Below are 22,649 nucleotides of genomic sequence, written 5' to 3'. Positions count from 1 at the left end.
ATTTTCAGGGAATTGCATAAAGTGAGATCACTTATAAATCCATCTACTCACCCTCCTCAAAAAAAGAACATTGTCTAGAATGCCCACAGTTCCAGACTTGGCGTCTCTCTCCCTCTCCCCATACAACACTCCCCTGCCATACTTCCCCCATTAGTCTGGCCAATTCTTTTTTTTTTTAAAGACTATTTTTTGAGAGAGAGAGAGAGCATGCGCACACAAGCAGAGGTGGGCAGAGGAAGAAGCAGACTCCCCACTGAGCAGGGAGCCCAACGTGGGGCTTGATCCCAGGACCCCGAGATCACGACCTGAGCCGAAGGCAGATGCTTAACTGACTGAGCCACCCAGGTGCCCCAATCTGGCCAATTCTTATGTGTGTCTCATCATCAGAGAAAGCATTAGCTCCTCCAGGAAAACTTCCCTCATTCCCCAGACGCAAGAACACCCTGTCCACATCTCTGTCATTAAATTATTTCACTGCTTTATCATTATGTATTTACATGTCTTTCACTCGCCTAAAACTCTTCTTTGCTTATGGAGAAATAAGTCCTAATCTGCTCAATTTCTCTACTAAGCTTAGACTATTGTAAGTTCTCAAGATCTCAAACATTTATGGAATAAATGAACATATTGCTGACATAAAAACACAGATGTTAGGGTGTGGCTGGTGATCACACAGAGGTAAATTTAGTCTGATAGTGTAAATGGAAGCAGTGGGTCTTCAACGGGGTTTGAGAGGCTTGATGACTTTGATGTAGCCGCTGCAGAGATACACGGAAAATTGCAGAGAAGAGGGAAGGAATGAATCAAACCTTGGTACTTGCAAAGGAATTGCAAATGATGAGGAACATTTGCCAAGATGCAGGAGAGACCATGAACACGGGTACAAGTACAGAGAGACATGAAAATGACCTAGGAGATTCGGTCCTCCTGGTCAAAGATTTTGTCTTTGATCTAAATCTAGATTATACCAGCTGCTACTAGGCATCACGGCCTTGTCATCACCAACATGGTGTTTGCACAGCAAGCCTGGCATCTCTCATTCCAGTTCTTTGGTGTCATGTAGAAGGACTAAGTATTTCTTACCAAAGGCATGAATAAGCTCCTTGAACAGCAGATACAGCAGGAGCCTCTCAAAGGCAGCCTCTTACCTGCTGGTTCTGGTAGGCTGTGACTGTGGTAAACACAGTCTCAGGGAAGTTGAATGTTTTCACTCCATCCCCAACAGGGACAGGTTTGGTGGGCGAAAGGTCACTGCTGAAATCCTTGCGGATCACGTGAACTCGAGGCTGGTATTTGTGCATAGAGTGCAGAATGATCTGAAATGAGAAGGGGCCACATTATGCCAGAGTGGCTCAAAGGTCCTTACATCTTTTCAAGCTCTCATGCAAATATAACCACAGGATAGAAGCATTATAGGAAAAACACAGATGGGGGTTGGGTGGGGGGAGATGTATAAGAAACTGGAAGCCAGTGTACTTGCCTATGGCAGGAAGGACTAAGTGACTGGATAGCATTACATGGACCCATACAGCAGAGTATCCCAATCATGGGTGGTGGATGCAGTATGCTTGCCTTAACTGAACAATACTGAACAACTGTCCCAACACCAGAAAACAACACTCCGCTGAAATGTCTCAGAACCTCTGCTATGGGACAGTTGCTCCCTCCTGCTTCAAAGTTTCATCACGGGCTCATGCTGTCTTTAAATTCTATAAGCTGTCATTTGCACTTTGTTACCAAATTTATGACCACTCACTATGAGAGTGAATGTATATGTGCATTCTCCCTTCCTTCGAAAAATGTCATTCCCTTAAAGATAAGACCCATGGTTTTAGTTCTTTAATCTTCCTATAGCACCCAATCTGGACCCTCGCATTCAGTGAAAGTTCTACGTATGTCTTGCCACTAAAGATAAATTAATAACATCAAGTGCTCTAATTATACCTGGAAAGTCTTAAAACCTATTCTTCTCTTAAAAATGCATGAATTTCTCAACAAATCAGCCCAAACTGTCACTTAATTGTTTCTCTGAGTTTATTGCCCTGTGAGTTATTCCACTGACTTTTGTGACTTCTTTCACCATTTTTAAACTTGTCCTGTGTTTCTGTCTTCAAACTAACCCCTGACTAGACTGTGGGTTCCCAGAACATGAGAACTCTTGTCTGATAAACACAATCTGATGCACAGGAGACATTTGCTAAATGTTAGATTTGTAATAAATGAAATTTCATGGGAAGAAAAAAAGGAACTTGTATGCCTAGTTACTTAAAATGACGCCAAATGGCATAGAGCTTCTTATTTTACCTGTTTGAAAAAGCCTAGGGCTAATCAGCTCTAGAGCCAAAAGGGAGGAAGAGGGAGATGGATGGGATTCTTTGACTCACATGTCCTTGATCATCCAACTCATTGTTGGTCAGCTTGAGTTTGTCGAAACTGACCACCTGTCTCATCCAAGTATCTCCAGAAGCTAGAGAATCAGGGTGTATATAAACTCTTGGGGGCACAGGGGAGTCCGCGTTGCCAGCCACCATCCACTTGGAGCTGTGGTACACATATCTGAGGTGGAGAGGGAGAGAGGCGAAATCAGAGACAGATACAGAGAGGGAAGAGAGGCCCAAGAAAGCCAGTAGAGACAGGAGACGGGAGAGACAGAGAGATGACAAGATGGAAAATAGTAGGGATTAAACAGAGAATACAACAGAGAAAAGGAGTAGGGTAGAGAACCAGGGACAATCAGATAGAGATGAAAATGGAGAAAGAGGTGGGTTGGGGGAGGGCAGCAAAGGGTTGTGGTTAATGATCAAAGCTACAGCCCTCACAAGGAAAACATTCTCACAGTCCTTTTTCTTTCTTTTCCCTCTCCTTGCCTTCCACCCCTGTGTGCACACAGGCATCCTGAGCCCATGTGTCTAGCTATGGAAAAGGTATTTTACTGCAACCTTTCACCTTTCAAATTCAAACCATATAATCCGTTGGCCACTTGTTCAGGATTTGGTTCCTTATTAAAAACATCTTCCATATTGTCCTATAAAACACAGCCATGTGCAGAGACCCTCCAAGCCTCTTACTTATTAACCATTTCTTTGCTGAGAATCTGAATTTTGAGGCATTTCTATGAAAATGGAGGGTTTTTGCCTCAGTGCAACCATTCCCAGAAACACCACCAAGTCTTCCCAGTTAGTGTTTTAGTGTTTCTTTGATGAATCCAGTTTTGAATATCATCATCATCCATATTATTTACCCACAAAGGCACTGGAAGTGAGATGTTGTTCAGTAGCAAAGGAGGTCAGTTTTCCAGTTTGCCAATTGCCCTGTACTTCTGAAGAGAGTTCTCTACAGATTTGGCACCTCCCTGCTTCTCACTTATAAAGGACCACACAGGACCTGGATGCTAGCAAACAGAGGCACTCAGTCCAAATCACAAGATCCTCTAAAGCAGATTGGAAACATCTCCTGTGCTAAGTCCTGCATCCAGATAACTTCTCTCTTGGGCAGCTCTCTCCCTCTACCATACTAGGCTGGTCTTTCCCATTCATTCATCTCTCCCCTCCTACTTCATAGGTTTGGAGCCAAGTTCTCAAACATTTCAAAAATGAGCCATGATTCACTGACCTGATTGACATCTCAAGAGATTGATTAAGCTACAGTTTGTGTCTGGCAAGAACTATGTGTAAGCCATCCAAGAAACAAAGACATCGTGTTGGACTGTAATGACTTTGAAGGAAAGTTACTTAACAAACTCGCTCACAACCCATATTGATAAACAATAATTCTCCTTTACTAAATGTTGTTCTTGAAATCTTACCCAATTCTCCTCTTCTTCCCCTCCATCATCCACAGGATAATCCATCAGACATATGATTGAATATACTGCACTGGTCCACTTCTCCTCCACCTCTCCAAAATAAATCATCTCAACTCATTTAGTATTTCATAAACCAAATCATTCAATATGTTAATCACTTTCAATGTTAACTGAATTAATTTTAGACCTAATATTCATTTGATTTTTGTAACCCTGGCAGACACTATACAGTCCCGCTCTCTCCAGAGACACAGGGAGGATTCCAGACAAAATCATTACTAAGTCCTGATTTCCAACCACGAGTGACTACTTCCTGCATGGTGCTTTGCTACAGGTTATTGGCATATCCTCCATTCTTGTTCCCTATAGTGCATTGTACAGTGCACTGTGAAAATGCTTCATCTAATGATTTAAAGAACTGTCTTGGAATGCTGGTGATGTCCACAATTCCACACCCCAGAGTCATCATTACCTGTATCTTTTATTGTCCACAGGCACAATGTCCATTGCTATGTAATACTGCTGGTGTGGGTCCAGGCCAGTGATTTTCACTCTCATGGCAGGAAACATCCTCCTATAAAGGGGAATAGGCAGTAAGCTCAACAGTCAGAGGGGGAGAAGTAGCAGGAATAAAAGCTTAGAGAGTCTCCTCTTATGAAGAACGCTAAACACACCAAAGTCCAATTCCTCTAATTCCCAAATTGGCTGCTTTTTTTACACTTTGGAAATTATTACTATAAAATACGCTGAGGACTCATTGCTGAAATAGCACCATTTCTTAACTTAGATTGACCTATTTGATGACTCATACACTCCAAGAGTTCATACCATACCCTGATTTCTATTATTAATATATAATGTGATTAGATAGATAAGCAGATAGATAATGTGTATGTATCCACACATACATTTCCTATCAGACTATAACATTCTTGAAAATACTTACACTTAACATACTTGAATAACTTAATGCTTTTATTACTCAAGTAGCTTATCACAGTTGATTGTAGGTGATAATGAAATATTTTGTGATTGATTGAGTCTATTTAAAAGTAATCCCTAAAAAAAGAAGAAAAAAGGAAGAGGCTACCAGTCCCCAAACAAAGGGCCAACAAAGCTGAGGGTTTTTTAATGCATAAAACTGTAGAAAAATTTCTGCAAGTTCTCAGGCTGTCAACATGTGTGTCAGAAGGAGGACCCTGTGGAATCTGGAGCAAATACCAAATGAATTCTAGTGGCCTCTGGGCAATACCTTGTTTCTACCACAATGGCTTGTTAAACTTGCCAAAGCAAGCGAGGTCAGGATATGGCACTTTACAACTACTCTCATAATTGAAGAGGAGGAGAGGGAGCAGCCCAGAAGAGTATTGAGTTTCAAGGGTCTAGAATAAAATTCTCCATTCTTCTTTAACCATAAGAAAGAAGAAAAACATCAAACTCTTTTGTATGTCATTTACTTAGGAGTCAGACATAAAAAGTGCTCAGTTCAAAAATTTGGATTGCCTGAATGTGCTCTAGGGTACTTGTACACAAAATGCTGCATTAAGCTTAACCATCTGGGGCCAGTTAGTTGAGCTGGGCAGAGCACGGTGCTAATGAGGTCAAGGTCACAGGCTTGATCCGCATACAGCCTAATTGGCTTTGCTCCATTTCATGGCCATAGACCATACCCTGACCCCAGACAGCCATCTTGCTTACGTGCCCTAGTTGTTTACATGAGGGGCTTTCTGTTCTAGTCACACACTGCACTGCTCACCAGAAGCAACTCAAAATGCAAATGTCCTGTGGTAGTAGGTCAATGACATCATAATCATATTTGGGAGAAGGCATAAGAGGGACCACAGACCTTTAATAGGAATGATGGGTAATTCTTAAATATTTACAAAGAATAATACACAACCATTCCTTCTTTCCTACTTTATGACTCTTCAGAAGCTTCTATTGATACATTGTTCTGGATTTACTACCTCTAGCCTCACAAGTTTAATTAGAAAGCCTTATATTTTGGTCTTATGGTGAGCTAATGAAACCCAGTGGTGGACTTCTCATAATGACTAAATCTAGCATTAACTATAGGTTAGGCACTTTGATCCACACTAATTCTCTCCAAAAACTTGGGAAAGTTGATCTATATACATTTACATTTAAACCAGTAATTACCTTCTTAATAACAATGACTTATGATTGCCTTGTATTTATAAATGGTTGGAGAAGACCTTGCCAGGGATGGAGAGAAAGTCCTCTCACTTGCTATCTGAGGTAAGATAATGTGGTTCCTCTCAGCCATCTATAGAGGCTGTGTTACACTGCAAGAGATTAATGTCTTCTCTTTATGACTCCAAGAAAAAGAGTTAGATGTTTTTAAATTCAATACCTGTTTTGTCTAGCACACTCATATGACCTTGAGTGGAGAAGCTAGCAGTTTCTTACCTATATCCAAGTTCTAAATGAATGAGATGTGTGACTTTGGAAAAGTTATTTAACCTTATCACCTATAAAACAAAGAAAAGGGACTATATAATCTCTAAAGTGCCCTCCTGCTTTAAAATTCCATGACTGGGGTGCCTGGGTGGCTCAGTCATTAAGCGTCTGCCTTCAGCTCAGGTCATGATCCCAGGGCCCCGGGATTGAGCCCCCATCAGGCTCCCTACTCCGCAGGAAGCCTGCTTCTCCCTTTCCCACTCCCCCTGCTTGTGTTCCCTCTCTCACTGTGTCTCTCTCTGTCAAATAAATAAACAAAATCTTTAAAAATATATATAAATAAATAAAAAATAAAGTTCTATGACTACATTTGAATTGTCTTCTTAAAAACTTACCAAAAGTTGCTTTTTCTTTTTGCCAGTATTTTAGCACAGAATATCAAGTGAAGTCATAACACCCTAGGGAAAAATTAATCTTTCATATTCACAAAGTGAGATGCGTTTGGTTTTAATTTTATGGTTAAATTTAGGCCAATTCTTGTGTCTTCCAAACCCATTAATCCCTACAAGCACCTCTGTCCATGGTGCTGATTCTAAAGATAGTTTGTACATTCAAAGATTGAGGGCTCTGCAGACTGCAGTAGTTCTGAATCAACAGGATTACAGTTTGGGGAGTGAGAAGAAGTAGATGGTGACTAAAATCTGAGCAGGAAAAAGGAACAGAGAGTCATACAAAACTAATGTAACTGAGAAAATGAAAATTGAGATTAAAATTGGAAAGGACACTACAAAGGAAGGAAAATGGAAGTGAAAAGGAAGAAACAGACTTGGGGAATCGGGAGGAGGTGAAGAAAAGTCAGAGCAGAGAAAGCTTTCTTTGTATGTTTTTGAGTTGTTCCAGAATTACTTGAAGAGTTACATGGAACAACAGCAAAGGCTGAGGCAATCCAATAAAGAAACAATGAATAATGGATCTTAACCTAAACAAAGGGATATGACTAAAGAACAAACTGTATATGTTTGTACTGGGAATATCTGGGTATATCCAGGTATCAAATGAATTTGTGAAGGCAGAGATGTGGAAATTAAAACACTGCAGAACAAATCATGAAATGAGGTCACAGGAGAGCTGTGAAAAAGGTGTTTGGGTGAACTGAATTCACTGAAGTGCAGGGAACGACGGAATGATATCGGAGATGAAAATGACCGGAATGCACAAAATCCACAGTACTGAGTGAAAACCCAAAATAAGAAACTGGATAAAAATATTTTCCTTGAATTGCTGTTTCCTTCTAAGCCATGACATCTCAAAATGTAGAACAGAAGTCGACTGAAACCCAAGCAACAAAAAAGAGATGGTATTGGAAATAATTCCCCTTCAGAGTTGCTCCTCCTAAGAAGCCTTTTAATGATCTTATTCACCACCAAAACTTCGAGAAGGAAGAAGGTTCCAGAGGAGAAATAAAATGAATAAGATTTCAGGTTCATTTTGACCTCATGCTTTTGTGAACACAGGCTGCTTTGGCATAACCAATGCTACCTACCACAAGTAAGTGAAAAAAATGTATGTAATAGCTCCTACTTTTGTTCTCCATTCTTGGAATCTGGCCATTCAAAGGAACCTGTCCTTACCTGCCTGCTTTGGTGATGATCATCTCAGTTCCAATGTCATGGAACCTCTTCCAGAGGTCAGCACATTGCAGCTCTACCTGAATCTCTTCCATGGAAGACATGGCAGCAGGCACAGGGCCTGCAGCACCAAGGCCCAGGTCAGCGTGAGTGTCAAAGGAGCAGGAAGTCCGCTCAGTGAGCACCTCAGAGTCTGAACCCGTGCTTTGCTCAGAATCTGCAAAATAAACAATCAAGTCTTAGGTGAGAAACTGCTGAACTGCCCCCACCCCTCACTGCCCTAAAAGATGGGAGGCTGGGTGAGGGGCATGGTGGAGTAGGGAGAGTGGTGAACAAAAGGAGACTTAAAGCTGGGAAGCTCCAGAGCACAGCATTCAGGGTATTTTATTATTTTTTTTATGGTTTGTTTTTGTGATTTACGACCATCTTTCAGGTTTTGCATTTCCAACATGACATCTGGCATTTTAGCAACAGCTGAAGAAAACTGGTCCACAACAGGCAATATTAGGAGTACTAATGTCACCACGGTGAAGGGAAGAAGCCAAACAGGAACAATAAAGTAAGTGCCAAATTTTTAAAAATAATAATAATTACAGACCACAGCTCCAAATCTAGACAATTTCACTGGGGGCTGGGTGTTGGGGGGGTTCAATGCTAATAATAATATATTCTTTAATGTCCTACTACTCAGCATCATTGCCCATCAGCCAGTAATTTTTAAACAAAGCAATTTTTCCTCTATTTATATATCTTGGTCATCAAAAGTAATGAAAAGTTGTTTGGGATCTTTAGAAGCACTTTGTCATGTATTTGAGTAAATGGCTTTTCCTAAGAGTCCAATCAGACCATTTTGGATGAAAAAAAGAAAAAAAAATGTCTGTTGTAAGGCAAGGATGTAAGCATATGGAAAAAGTTACCCAAGAAGGCGGTTGAAACAAAGGGAATAAATGAGTTCAGGAGACACCTTGATTGGTTTCTGAAGTATGAGCAGAGGGGAGGGGTGATCCAAACAGGAAGGTAGGATTGAGAGCAACCAAATAAAAAGCTGGCGTGCTGTGCCAGATGGTCCTTTCTTCCTGTGTCTTCTGTACTCATGAAGGGGTTTTGGGGGGGAGGCGCATGCAGAGTGATAGAGAAGGCTGGAGTCAGATTTACCAGGGAATTTACTGTAATTTTTAAAGCTTTTTACTCTTAGAGGCCCAATGCCAAGAATCTTATCTCCTAAGATTTTCCAAACTCAGATTAGCTGATACAATCTCCTTAGGTCAAATGACACTGCAAGCTAAGCCTGAGAACCTATTTCTGCAACCCTCCCCTGACATCTAGGATTCTGATTGCTTCCCCTGTTAAATAAATACATCGACGAATATGTATTGCTGCCATGCTCACTTAACTGCAGCTGGTTTCTAGGCCTGTGAAAACCCATCCCACAAGACCTTCCCTTTCCTTCCTTCTAGCCCTGATGTGTTCCTCTCTCAAACCCAGGCAGCATTGCCGGCAAGTCTTCCACAACGCTGCCAGTGCCCACAGGGATCACAGTGACATTTCTCTCCTCCCCAGTTCCCCACCCTTCACTCTGAAGATATTCAGGGTACTGCAGAACTGAACCAAGCTCCGAAATGACAGGCAAGTCTCTGCCCCAAATCTAGTTTATCCACAATCACTAGTCCAGTCACCATCTTCACACACACACACACACACACACACACACACACACACATATATATGTAGACATGTAGGTTTTACATGTCTAAGCATGTAAATTTGGACTTGGAGCTAAACAGGGACTAACTCTGGTCTCCTTCAAGCACAGGAAAGTGGAGCTGCTTATCTAAGATGAGAGCTGATGCTTCTGAGTGACAAATCTCCATCCTGGCCTGATTCTATACGCCTTTCTGCTGCAGGGGCCATTATATCACCATCACATACTCTGCCAAACACAGTAATTCTGATCCCCTGAGGCATGATTCCCAAATCCCATTGTTTCTGTGATATGCCAAGAGCTCCTCACTTATCACAAGTATTGTGAACTTTCTGAAAACTTCTCAAAGCAAGAGTTTTAAAAAAATAGTCTTGTCCTACCTTTGGGAGCAAAGTGATGTGAAATCCACTTACCATAATGTGCCATAGTTGTGAAAAAGTTGGAAATTTGGGACATATGATTTCTCCAATGAGTGTTTAGGAAGAGGGAGGGGAGGGAAAGATATCACTATGCTAAGTGATAACTTTTTAATGGTGGCCAAACTGGGTTGGGATTAGAATGGTGACTATGGCTGGAGAATTAGGAAACCAGAGACTCTACTCTTAACTCACCGTGTCATCTGAAATAAAATGGGAGCTCAAAGTGTGACGTTAAATGGACTATTAGTCCATTTAATAATGAATCACTTGGACAGGTCACTTAACTATAATGGACCTATTTCCTTATCATGCATTTAGAAGGATTGAGCTGAAAACTTTTATAATCTCTTCCACCTCTAAGGACTTGAAGAGTGTCGATGCATACTTCCTAATGAAACTTTCAGTGATAACCCAGGTAACCTCAATTAGAAGCATCAAATTAAAACTGCTTGGGCAAGACAAGTTAAATGAGGAAAAAGACTGGGGGTTCAGATTCACGTTATCATAGAAGTTAAAGAAATCAGCGGGTATTCTGTTTATAGTTTCAATCAAATCAATCAATAAGCACCTGTCAGCATGTGGCCCTATATGAGGTACCATTGTAGATAATTTGAAACAGAATCCCAGACCTTGAGAAGTTTCCCAGTTAGTGCTGATTAATTATGTGTTTATTGGGTGCTTACTATGTGCCCAGCACTGTGCTAGATGCTGAGAAATACCGAAGTACAGAGCGAGGCTCCACCTAAAGGAATTTACAATACAAATGGAAGCTGAGTGCATTCACAAATAGAGACCAAGACAAATGCTACCACACAGTTTCCCACACCATTACATATTGCCTTTGCATGTCTCACAGGAATCCAGCAAAGAGAGGGATCTGAGAGGACTGGAACAGTCCTGGCGAACTCATGCTTACTAGAAAAGAAGCGTACAAGATGTAGAGATATAGGCAGCATTTGTCCATGAAGAGGATTTTCAGACACAGTTATTTGTTCCCCTGGAAGTACTCTCTGCTCCTGGATTCTCACTCCCTCACAAAATAGAGTCCCAGTGACTTCTACATAAAGAATACAGGCACCAGCTCACATTTTCAATAACATAAATTAAGCTACCTTATAATATCCTTAAAATAGGGTTAAGATCAACACCTTAGGTAAAAATAAAATTGAATCCTTTGTAAAATGCGTTTCTAAATCATAGTTAGATAAAATATTTAGGTTAACCAGATCATTTATTTTAGCTATTAATCAGAATGCATAATCCAGTTAACTATGTCATTAATATAAGAAATGCAGAACAGGTTATTTCAATCAAATGGGGCCATCCATTCAGAAATACAACCAGTCCCTTGAATATCAGAAAACACCTCTGTGTTTTCAAGTTTTTTTCTTTTTTCTTGGCAATTTGTGACTTCCTGCCTTCAAAAAACTAACCGTTAGGAACTCATTTGAATGACCTGGAAAGACTTCTTGGCTGTCAGATGTCTCTTGTGGACAGCATTTGAACAAGGGAAATTTTAGCAAATCAGGAACATAAATGATAAAGTTATATATAACTAAGGAAGTTAAAGAAAACTTTGCGAACTTGCATGGATCCAGTTACAAGTCACTGGAGAACATCGTCTGACTCATATAGTCAAACCAACATATCTATTACCATCCAAAAAAATCCCAACAAGAGATTCTAACCATCAGCTCATAGTGTTACTTGTTTTCTATCTCTGACCTATTTCGTGTTGATAAAATGGACACAGTAACACTAAGTTCCCATAGAAAGTTGAGTTTAGCTTAACAGCAAGTTCAATTCTCAATTTATGCAAAATAATAGCAATAAGAAAATAGTTTCTTCTTTTACATTTTACACACTATTTAATTTATCTTTCCATTTGATGAGGTAGAAGCAGCATATTTTTAGGTCCATTATATAGATGAGGAAATTGAGACTAAGAAAATTAAAAACAACATGGCCTAGAAGGTAGGTCTTCTGTCTCCTGACCCAATGATCAGGTCTCTCCCAAGATCATATCAGGTTCAACCCCGGCCAAAAGAGCCAGCAATCTGAAGTAACTCTCAACTATTGTAACCATCCTTACAAATGAAATGGCTTAATATGTTTGGTCCTGGCCAAGTCACATAACTATTCTGGCCCTCATTTTCCTTAATCATTTTAGCACAGCATATGCACATTTAATTAGAGGTGCTCTAAAGTCCCTTTAAGTCTAATGTTTACTGGATGGATTAGTAGTGCAGCTTAAAGACCACCAATTCTAACAGCAACTCAACCGTGATAAGTTGAGTTGGTTGGCATGCACAGAAAATGCCTAATTTATATGTATTTTGACTTAATATCAAAACCAGACACTGTTAAAACAGATTTCACAGTCTTCCAGGCAATTTTCATCTCCACTTAACTAATAATTTTGAGGAGTAATTCATTACTACAGTGAACAGAGAACATTTACGCCTGGGGCTCTGCTCTTCACCATGAGTGGGGTGTTGGAGAGTCACTTCATTTCACAGAGCCTCAGTTTCCATATCTTAACTATTTCCTTAGCATATCTATTACTATTTCCTTATCTTTACTATTAGGGACTGGGGGAAGATACCTTCTTGCACAGAAAATTGTATTTATAGCTTTATGATAAAATAGAAATTAATGATTCTATTGATAACAATGCTAGTGACTTTGGACTGTGAGATGAATATAAGCCCACAAGAACTATCCCAACCAAAGGGTTAATGGTCAACATCTATTGAACACCTACTAAGTATCTGATGCTCTGCTAAGACCTTATATATATATAAATGTTATATATATATAACATTATTTAATAAAACAAATCTAAGAGCTATCATTATTACCTCCATTTTATATATCATTGACACCAAAATCCAGATTACATCAGCTCTACCTCCTGAGGACAGCAGGCATGTGAGACTATATTTAATTCCACTTCTATTTCACCAAACATTTCTGCTTTGTATAGATCAGGTTATATAGTAATAGACCAAGACAGATAAAATAGGTTCTTGCTCCAAAGGAGCTCACAATCCAATTTCATGGGAGAGGACACACAAACTATTAAAGAAGACTGGCTATGATAGATGTTCCAATAGATATGGGAGCAAAGTATTAAGGAGCTTTGAAGAACAAGCAAGTCAGTGATTTGGGATCAAGAAGACTTCACAAGGTGACATTTGAGGATGGACTTGAAATACAAGTTCAATATGAGCAAACAAAGAATTTATGGGAATGGAACTAAAGGTAGTGGGAATAGCGTCAGTAAGGACTTGCCATTTTTAGAGAATTACAAGCACACTGATATGGCCATAGCTTAAAATACATAAGGGAACAGGGGAGGTGAGATAAGAGATAAAGGTGGAAAGTCAGGTTCAACTCAAACTCAACTAAATGACTATTTATTTAACATTTACTACATGCCAGTCACTCTTCTAGATCCTTGAGACATCAGGGGAAAAAAAGTCTCTGGCCACATGGAGTTTATATTCCAGGAGGAACTTGGCTGTCATAATATGGAGTTTACACTTGGTTTTCTTTATACCAAAGGTTTTTTTTTAAGTGGAAGTGATGATAGTTCTGTCTTCCCTTCTAAACTATGAATTCCACAAGCTGAATCTAATGCTTTGTCACATCTTCTATATGAATGATGTACAATAGCCTGGTTTCATTGTGGGAGATGAGTCATAGAAGACTACTATAGTCAGATAAGAGATACAGGATTTTCTGAGATTAGATGTACAGTGCCACTTCCATAAGCCTGGACTTCAGCTATCATATTTTACTCTAAGGCAGAAAACAGTTTGAAACAAAGGCGAAAGACACAACCCAGATGATAATCAAACAATCCTTTTTTTCTACCAATAACTGGAACATAACTATATTGAGTGGTACTTCCTATCTGATATGAGTGGGGCAGCTACTCCGTGGTCTATTTCTTAAGTTCTGAAGTCTCCAAAACCAAGACTCCCACAGCCATCTAAGTGCTCCCAACACACCAGGGCAGACATCAGAAGCTTATAACCCAGGCAGCACTCTCTGTACCAAGCTCAAGTAAACTCCTATTTCTACGGGATTTCTGCAATGGAAATTGGTTCTGGGATGTCAGATTTTATCAGGTAGCTTAGCAAAATCTGGTGATGAAACTTTTCATAGACTAATTCTAAATATGGCAGAAGCAGAGCACTTGGCACTGACCTGAGGACGGACTGAGCCCAAATTTGATACCCAGTCCAGAGCTTCAAGGGAATGAACTATAACCCAGGTTGGATTAAAGTAAAATTATGATGATAGCAAACACTCAAACAAGCCTGTTAGATGACTTTAGTGATGGAATGAGGTCTCTGAGCTCTCCATGCCCTCCAAGTTCTATTTGGGAAAAGGGGGGAGGTAACCTGAAGCCTGCAATTCCCATGCCAATAAGCCAATTAAGGAGACCAAAAGCACGTATCTCTCAGCTGCCTAAAGCACTCTCCATCTGACAACCAGCATCTCTCTCAGTGATACACAGAACCAGATGCAAGGACCCAAAGTCATCCCTGAGAACTCAGCCTTTTAAAGAGGCTTTGCAAAGAAGTGGCAGCAGTAATTTTTATATATACTTCTTGTTGATCAAACAAAGGCTCAGTGTCATGAAAGGTTCAGCCTCTAACGCTCCAGCATACTTTGCAAGTGGAAGCAAAAAGGAAGAGAAGTTATGAGCACTACATTAGATATTCCATATACATTATCTCATGCATTTTTCACAGAAAACCCTATGAAGTAGGCACTACTGTTGCCATTTTATAAAGGAGGAAACTGGGACTTGGTGAGACTGAGAGGCTTCCTCACATTATATAACTAGTCATAGTGGTATTTGAGTCCTCCTGACACTAGAGTTGATGTTCTTTCCACTATACACTCTTTCCCCATTTTCAGAATGAGACCTGCAGAGCTGGGTGCTTCCCACAGTGAACTTGGAAATGCAGAGCTAACATTCAGGCAGTTCAGGCAGAAGACAGCTCTATGGAGACTAAGACATTGTCAGTTCTTTGGGGAGAGGAGAAAATTCAAGCCAAAGTCAGACAGGAATTTTACTTTCTCAGTAGCAGGGCAGTTGTGTTCAGGAATATTTGAGATATCTTCAGCAACTTAATATTATTTAATAAGTAAGCACAAGTACCAAAAAAAAACAAAAAACAAAAAACACCTTTTGTACTATTTCACTTCCTGTCCCCAGTCCCCCTTGGGTAAAACATCTAAAGGTGACAGGTCACTGAAGATCACCGTCAATGTCAAGCCACTCTTTCACTCTAGCCTAGACCATAAGCAAAACAACATTAGAAGGTACTCAGAAAATGTTTGGACTTTGAGAAATGTGTAATGACACCATTGAAAGATAAGAAAAGGCAGCTGAGGTAGTTCCTACTTACACAGAATTTGGCTTATTTAGGCTTAACTCAGGTCACAGTTCATGGCCCAAGAGTTTTTGATAGTCTTAAATGGATATCTATATTTGAGGAGAATTCATCTGACAACAATGTATGTGAAAACATTTATAAACAGTAAAATATCAAATTAACATATAAGATTACATGCCAGTGATAAAGTTAATCAGGAGGACCAAGAAAAAATAAAGACAAATATGGGTCTTGGGTTTCCTAGAACAGTCCTAATTCCAAATATTTTATTTCATTCTTCCTATAAAATTAAAATTTTTGAGACTGACTTTCAGTTCAGAAAATATTCCTGATGGAAAGCACAGAAAATGCATAAATAGAATCATAAAATTTGGCCACAAGCCACATGGCAATATTCGATCTAAATACCTCTTACGCCAGAGGTCCTCCAAAAGTTGATCCTAATTGACTGGGTGGTCTTCAAGATTTACCAGTCAGTCTTAAGCCAGCAGCTGTCAACACAGGCCCCTCCTTGAGGCTCTTGGCATATTTTCTGGGTAAAGTGACACATTAGTTCATCCCCAAGCCAGTGCTTGTTTGCTCTTTGCAACCACAACGACTTCTAACCTCCCACTACCACTCTGGCCACTGTTATCGCACCATCAGTCATCTGCCGTAGTGGTCTTTAATTTCCATGAAGTGAGAAGGAGCCCTTCTCCCATAGGCCCTAGAAGAACTTGCCTTATACCTTGTTAGGATATTCTCACTGAGCACCAATAAATAAACAAATTCATGCTAATACACTAAAGGGGAAGAAGTAAACAGCCAATTTTCAAGCAATAAGTATAATTTAACTTCCAGAGACAGTGCCCTTGGAGATGGCAGTCTCAAACATGTAAGTAGAATAGACATTTGAGTAAAACCAGGAACATGAAATTCCCTTCAAATTATATGCAAGAGACCACCAGCTACACTAAGTTTAAAACCCAATGTATCATGCCGAACTTAGACAGCCATCCTGTTTAAGGACTATAAGAGAGCTACATGGCTGGCAACTATGTAACAACCTCTCCAATAATCTAAATCCATTCATTTGATAAATCATTTATTTATTCAGCAAATAATTACTGATGAACTCACTTAGACCTAGCAATGTGCTAGGGACTATGAGGGGCACAACACTGAATAAGATATGATCTATGCTCTCAGGAACTTACAAAATCACTTAGGAGACAGGATAGGTCAATAAATAATCTAATAAAAATAGAATAGTCAAAATCCAACATGGCACATAGCACACTGGGGACTGGAATTTGGAATTCAAAAGACCAAGTTCCTTTCCAACTGTCTAATCTTGAACAAGTCACTTAACCTCTTGAAGCCTTAGTTTTATCATTTGTAAAATGAGGATATCATTAGTACCTACTGTGTGAATCACTAACACAGCATGTATGTATGTTTATGTGAATACCTTATCAACAGTAAAACAGTAAAAGGGTTAGATAAACGCTAATTTTCATGTTCTTCTAAGAGAAATATCAACAAAATGCTATGGAAGTTTAGAGATAAGAAGAATCTCTTCCAGGGGCGCCTGGGTGGCTCAGTTGTTAAGCGTCTGCCTTCGGCTCAGGTCACGATCCCAGGGTCCTGGGATCAAGCCCCACATCGGGCTCCCTGCTTGGCGGGAAGCCTGCTTCTCCCTCTCCCACTCCCCCTGCTTGTGTTCCTGCTCTCGCTATCTCTCTCTCTGTCAAATAAATAAATAAAATCTTTAAAAAAAAAAAAAAAAGAAGAAGAAGAATCTCTTCCAGCCCAGTGGGCTTTTCTGGGCCTAGTGAAGAGATGTCTGCAATAAAAAGGCAGAAATGGGGGAAAGGAGGAGAAGGATCTTCCAGGAAAGGGGAACTTTATGGCAGAGGCATGGCAGTAAAGTCTACCAGACAGGTTTAGAGAACAGCAAGTAATTCAGAAACACATCTGCATTAGTCCTCTTATATCCTCAGCACCTGGGACAGTGCCTGGCACCTACTATGCACTCAATTAAATGTTGGTTTTGATGAATAAATGAATGAATGAAATGTCTGTTTAGCAAGGAAGGAGAAGAGATGTGACCAAAGTGTAGACTGAAGCCAGATGAGTGTAGACTGAAGCCGGGGGAGTGTAGACTGAAGCCAGATGAAGAATCTTGAATGCTATTCACCTTCTGATCTTCTTCCAGAGACCAATATACCTCTGGTAATGAGGTATCTTCATTGAATGCCATGTTCCCAGTGAAATCCCAAGAGGGTCACCTCCACATATAACCTAAATTATTGGAATCCCACCCACTTTTCCTTCCACGACTCTGAACTGTGTTAAGCTGATTGGCAAGGTCTGACCTGAAGTTTTTCACAGGCTCCAAATGAGTTCAGTGAATTCAATCACTTCTGTGAGTAGCACTCCCAGCCAAGCATCTGGAAAATTCTCAGATATTATTTCTCTTCCACGGCAGCTCAAGAGGAGAAGGTGCCAGTGGTCATGAGGATAAAAAAGGGGGAAAGAGTAAGGTCTTCAAGCGCTAGAGCTAGTGATGCTGAGGGAGAAGAAGGAGGGCACGCAAGCCCTCTCCTTCAGAAACAGAGTGATTCCTGCCCCCCTCCACATCCCCATTCAGCTAGGGTCTGTGCTGTCTACAGTAAAGCAGGGTTTTCAGAGATGCATCCAGGAAGGGGATAATGCACTGTCCTTCTTTAGAATCACACAGACCCAGAGGTATGACTTTGAGCAAGCAACTTAACCTTTCTAGGCCAATTTCCTCATCTAAAATAGAGATGCCAATAACTCTCAGTAAAGCCCCTGGCACACAGCAGGAGTATATTAAATGTTAGTTCCTTCCATCATGTAGAAAGGGGAGTGACCACAAGGGTTAGATCTTTTCCCAATCACTTCCCTGTGCATATCTGAGAGAGAGAAAGAAGGTTTGTGTTCTTTCAAATAGAGAAAAGAAGATGTAAAGAATTTCTAATAAAGAAAATCCTAATAAAGAAAATGTAAAATGTAAAACAGGAAAAGATCACATGGTGAGAAAATAATTCAGGACCTGGAGCAGAAATCATCAAAACTGAATGGTGTTAGAAGAAATGGTGGAAAGGTAGAAGGAAGGAAAGCAAAGAAATAGTGAAAATGTCAGCTAAGAAAGCCTCCTTTTGTGTGGGCCTGCCTACATGATGCTCCCCTAGTCGACAATGGCTGCCACACTATTGAGAAGGCAAATGACTAGAATCTGAAAGAAGAGACAACAGGGAATACCACTGGGCAAAGATGTATGTTGGACCTTCAGTAAGGAAATGGGGCTGGGGAAACAAAGTCAAACCTTGACTTTGGTCAGCCTTGGCTGGAGAAGCAGTCCAAGGGCACTCTGTTCCATGAAAAAGGGGGACACAGGAAAGAGTCGGGAGGCCGCAGCCTGACTCCAAATTGACACCCTTGTCAAAGCACTCACCCTCTGGCTTAGACTAAGGAAAATACACACTGAGGAGGCAGGAAAGATCTAGAGCTTAAGGGAGTCTCCCAGGGAGAATGGGGATGAGGTCTGAGAGTTGTTCATTATAACCCTATCGCTGAGACTTAGCCAAGGTGATCTGCCCAGTGCCACCCACCCAGAAGTACCACAGAGAAGCAAAGGACCTGGGTCTTGCTCCGAAGCTTGAATTCATCCACTGTGCCATACTTCCTTCAGAAATCCTAAAGCCAAACGCTTTGATAAGGGAACAGAATCCAGGTTTGGGGTATAGGGCAAGCATTGAGAGTGAAATGCACACCCTGGATTAATCATATTCATGGCAGTGTCTTTAAATTTACAGTTCACTGACCCCAGCTGGACATGCTTACCGAACTTGGAATCCCATCCTCACATCCCAAGTCCCCAGAACCCTCCAGGAAAAGCCCACCTCCTGTCTTCTCTGGTCTTCTTTCTTCCCTCTAAAGCCCTCCCCAGAAGAGAATGAGTTGTCAAAGGATGCTCACCTTAGGGCAGATTTTTGGTGATGGCCAAGAAGAGGGTGGGGCAAGGCAAAGGATTACCTAACACTGTCCTCTGCGTAAAGGCTGACTTGGGAATCCCAAAGTCAACATGATATTCCTAACTCCATTCCTGCCTCCCTGAGTAATACTGCCTAGATCACTTAACTCCACTCGTTCCTCTGCCAACACCTTGGCTACAGCATGCCTCTGTTTTCCCCCAAGCCTACCTACCTTAGTCAGAATGACTCTTAAAGAGACAGTGTCCTCCAAGTGTGTCAGCAATTCAGACCCTGACAGCTTCTAAAATAGCTGGTGGGTTGTTGCTGGGTGTCTGTTGCTCTCCAAAGGAGTGGTGGTGTCACTGAGGCAGCAGGATTTCCTTGCCAAAGTTGCTCCTCCCCTCCTCCCCATAAGGCTCTGCACTGCCTCTCCCTGGCCTGGCCCAGGAAGACTTGGAGGCCAGGGGCCGTGGCATTTAATACTGTCAGAGTTCCCACTTCAGTCCCCATCATGGTGCCAGTTCGGCATCTGTCATGATGACCCAGCCTGAACTGTATTTAGAAGCTTCGGACATGGCACGGTGTCCTGACCCATCTCAGGGTGACAGGAGATTTCCTGAGCACCTGGGCTTGTGATTCACTCCAGAGAATGGGGGGGTCAAAAGGACTTTATGTTTCCTTCTCAGGGGGGTCCCCATCTGCTACAGGCCTCTCTCGAAGACTCAATCTCCATCAATGCTATCATATCAAGCTATTGTAAAAATCCAGACTTTTTATAAAGCTTACAAGACATGTTAGAGGAAAGAGAGAATCATGGGAAAATCTATCAGAAAATGGGTTTAATGGTCTGTCCATGGACTATTCTTACAAACATAAATTTCCCTAGAATTATATCCTGGCAGTGGACAGAATCTACCAGATATTGCCAGTGAACAGAGAGAGCCTGCCTAGGACTCTTAACTTCTTGGGGGACAGTACATAATATTTCACTTCATCGTCTTGGCAGACTCTATGCCCATCTTGAAAGTAGCTTACCGGAGTCCAAAAAAAAAAAAAAAGTGAGTTATTCCTGGTTACTGGTTTAAAAAAAAAACAAAAAACAAAAAAAGAAAAAACCTTTTTTATTTACACTTGAATGTAATCTCCACCCAGACAGGCAGACTGATAATTGTATAACACTAATTGGGTGGGCTGTCTGTTTTGAGGGTTACTGCACATGGAGTGGGTCTAGTCCTCAACTCTGCTAGAGCATAAGGGAAAGAAAGGCTTCTTCCCCATTGACCCTCAACCAGTGTCCCTAACCAGAGTCCCATGGAGATAGCCTGTCATTTAAAAGGCATCAGTGTTTGGTCTCTCCCCATTTCTGGGCAAGGACTCAACACTCAGAGAATGTGGTTTTAGGATCATGGCATCTAATCCATTCAAGGATTATTTGCCCCCCCTATTGCTCAGATGGGTGTGTTAATCATCACCTCCCTTTGTTCTGTAATAAATTCAGCCCTGGCTAATTCCGAGCCTCTATGCATCACTGGAATTTAAAGATGGCGTTTTGACAGGTCAGATATTTAGAATCAATAGACCACCAACCAGTCAAAAATCTTAAGTAGTTTTAGGAACATGTGGAAGTAATTTTTTCCCAGAATTCACAAGTCTGAAGGATGAGATCTTATTGATGGCATGTGGGCTGTTGTATATATTAAAATATTATTTTATATACCATATTCTATGTGTAATCAAAACTGATTTAACAGTGAAGGCTGATTTTCCTTATTATGCCAAATATCACGTTATCAGATAGAAATTACAATGGAGTAGACACTACACAGCATCTTTAAAAGAACCAATAAAAAGGTAAGATAAAATTATAAGTGAATGTGGGGACCCCTGGCTGGCTCAGTCGGTGGAGCACGTGACTCTTGATCTCAGGGTCGTGAGTTTGAGCCCCACGTTGAGCGAAGAGCTTACTTAAAAAAATATATACATATAAGTGAATGTGCAGTGACTAGTGATGTAAAATACAAATGTTATAGGCTACGGCACTTCACAGAAATCAGAATATTTTGTGTGACGCTGGATGTATACCTACATTTTAATTATAACCATCTCAATTGCATGCAGTCAATCTTTTTGTAAGGGAAAAACTGTTTCATAAAATATTAATTTTGAATTTTTTCAATGAAGAGGTTATTAACCTAACGTCAGTGGATGGGCTTTGGGGGTTTATATGACCTAAAGTCATAAGTTAAATTTGTAAGGGCTTGCATTTCTCGGGGAAGAGAATGTATGGTATTTATGGGATTCTCAAAGCAATCCATGACTTTAAAAGGATGAGGACTACTGGTTTGAAAGACTTCCTCCAAGTGGGGAAAATGTCTAATTTCTAAGTTCTTCTGCTGTAATGTAAAGCATTTTCCCTTCGCCAGATATTTTCAACAGGAAAAATATTCAAAATACGACACAGAATACTCGTGGTGCATCTTTACAAAAATGCATTGTCTCCCTTATAAAGTCAAAGTGGTTGTGTTTCTCTGCCAGTGTTAAACTTTCTCTGTATGGTCCCTAATTCCTCATTTATCTGTATTTTAACCACATATACATGCATGTATAAATGTTTTTTTTAATCGTTTGGAGAGGTAGGGGGAATTAAAAACTATCTTTAAGTGAACGAAAATGGGGCTTTTTCTTCAGCCTTGCTGTTTTTACTCATTCATACTCCGTCGCTCTCCTTACCCATGCCTCTCAGAAAATCCTCAGTTGGCAAAGGAAGCCCAGGCTCACCAGGACGTTTCTCCTTCTGTGTGCCAAAACCACAGTAAGCTTGCTACTGTGGGACAAACAGTCTGGCCCCCTCACCAGGGACGGGCTCCAGGTTGGTGGTTCCCATACCTCAGAAGAAACCCTCCTCTCAGGCCCTACCCCCCAACCCCACCCCCGCCCTGTGTCCTCCAGGGCAGTGCCTGCAAGAGGCAGCTCCTCAGGGAAGGCTGGGCACAGCCAGTAGGTGACATTGCCCGCTGCAGGACTGCCAAGGCTTTCCTAAAGGCCACGGCAATCGAGCCTGCCCACGAGAACATTTTGGTGAGCTCAGTTTGTTTGCTACTGAGAACCTCCTTGCCCTCACAGTCTATTTTTACCGTGCTGTGACGCAGAAGACTCCACTGTCACAAAAGTGAATGATAAATAGAATAAACTCTCCATTATCTATCGTTCTGTGGTGAAAGGAACCCTGGGTTTAGAACCAGAAGGCAGGAGTTTGAGCCCTGGTTCTGACCTTGAT

General features: G+C 41.0%; 1 protein-coding gene across 9 annotated transcripts in view; it reads right to left on the bottom strand.

Annotated features, from left to right (window-relative positions):
* TBX15 (T-box transcription factor 15) overlaps positions 1 to 22,649 on the bottom strand; it is a 176,784-nt gene that overhangs the window by 112,467 nt on the left and 41,668 nt on the right. For 8 of the 9 annotated variants that reach the window (XM_034990183.1, XM_034990185.1, XM_034990176.1 and 5 more), the window contains 4 exons: positions 7,858 to 8,071; positions 4,278 to 4,379; positions 2,385 to 2,556; positions 1,149 to 1,316 (listed from right to left, as the gene is read on the bottom strand). In XM_034990183.1, coding sequence (XP_034846074.1) covers positions 1,149 to 1,316; positions 2,385 to 2,556; positions 4,278 to 4,379; positions 7,858 to 8,071 — 656 coding nt within the window. Of the gene's footprint in view, positions 1 to 1,148; positions 1,317 to 2,384; positions 2,557 to 4,277; positions 4,380 to 7,857; positions 8,072 to 19,604; positions 22,290 to 22,649 lie in introns of those variants that run through there. The other variant, XM_034990180.1, reaches the window with a different exon arrangement.

The sequence above is a fragment of the Mirounga leonina genome, unplaced genomic scaffold (assembly GCF_011800145.1).
Source record: "Mirounga leonina isolate KUSES-001 unplaced genomic scaffold, KU_Mleo_1.0 Mir_507, whole genome shotgun sequence".
NCBI classification, from domain to species: Eukaryota; Metazoa; Chordata; class Mammalia; order Carnivora; family Phocidae; genus Mirounga; species Mirounga leonina.
Note: the sequence above shows the minus strand (reverse complement) of the source record. Positions and strands in the feature narration are given on the sequence as shown.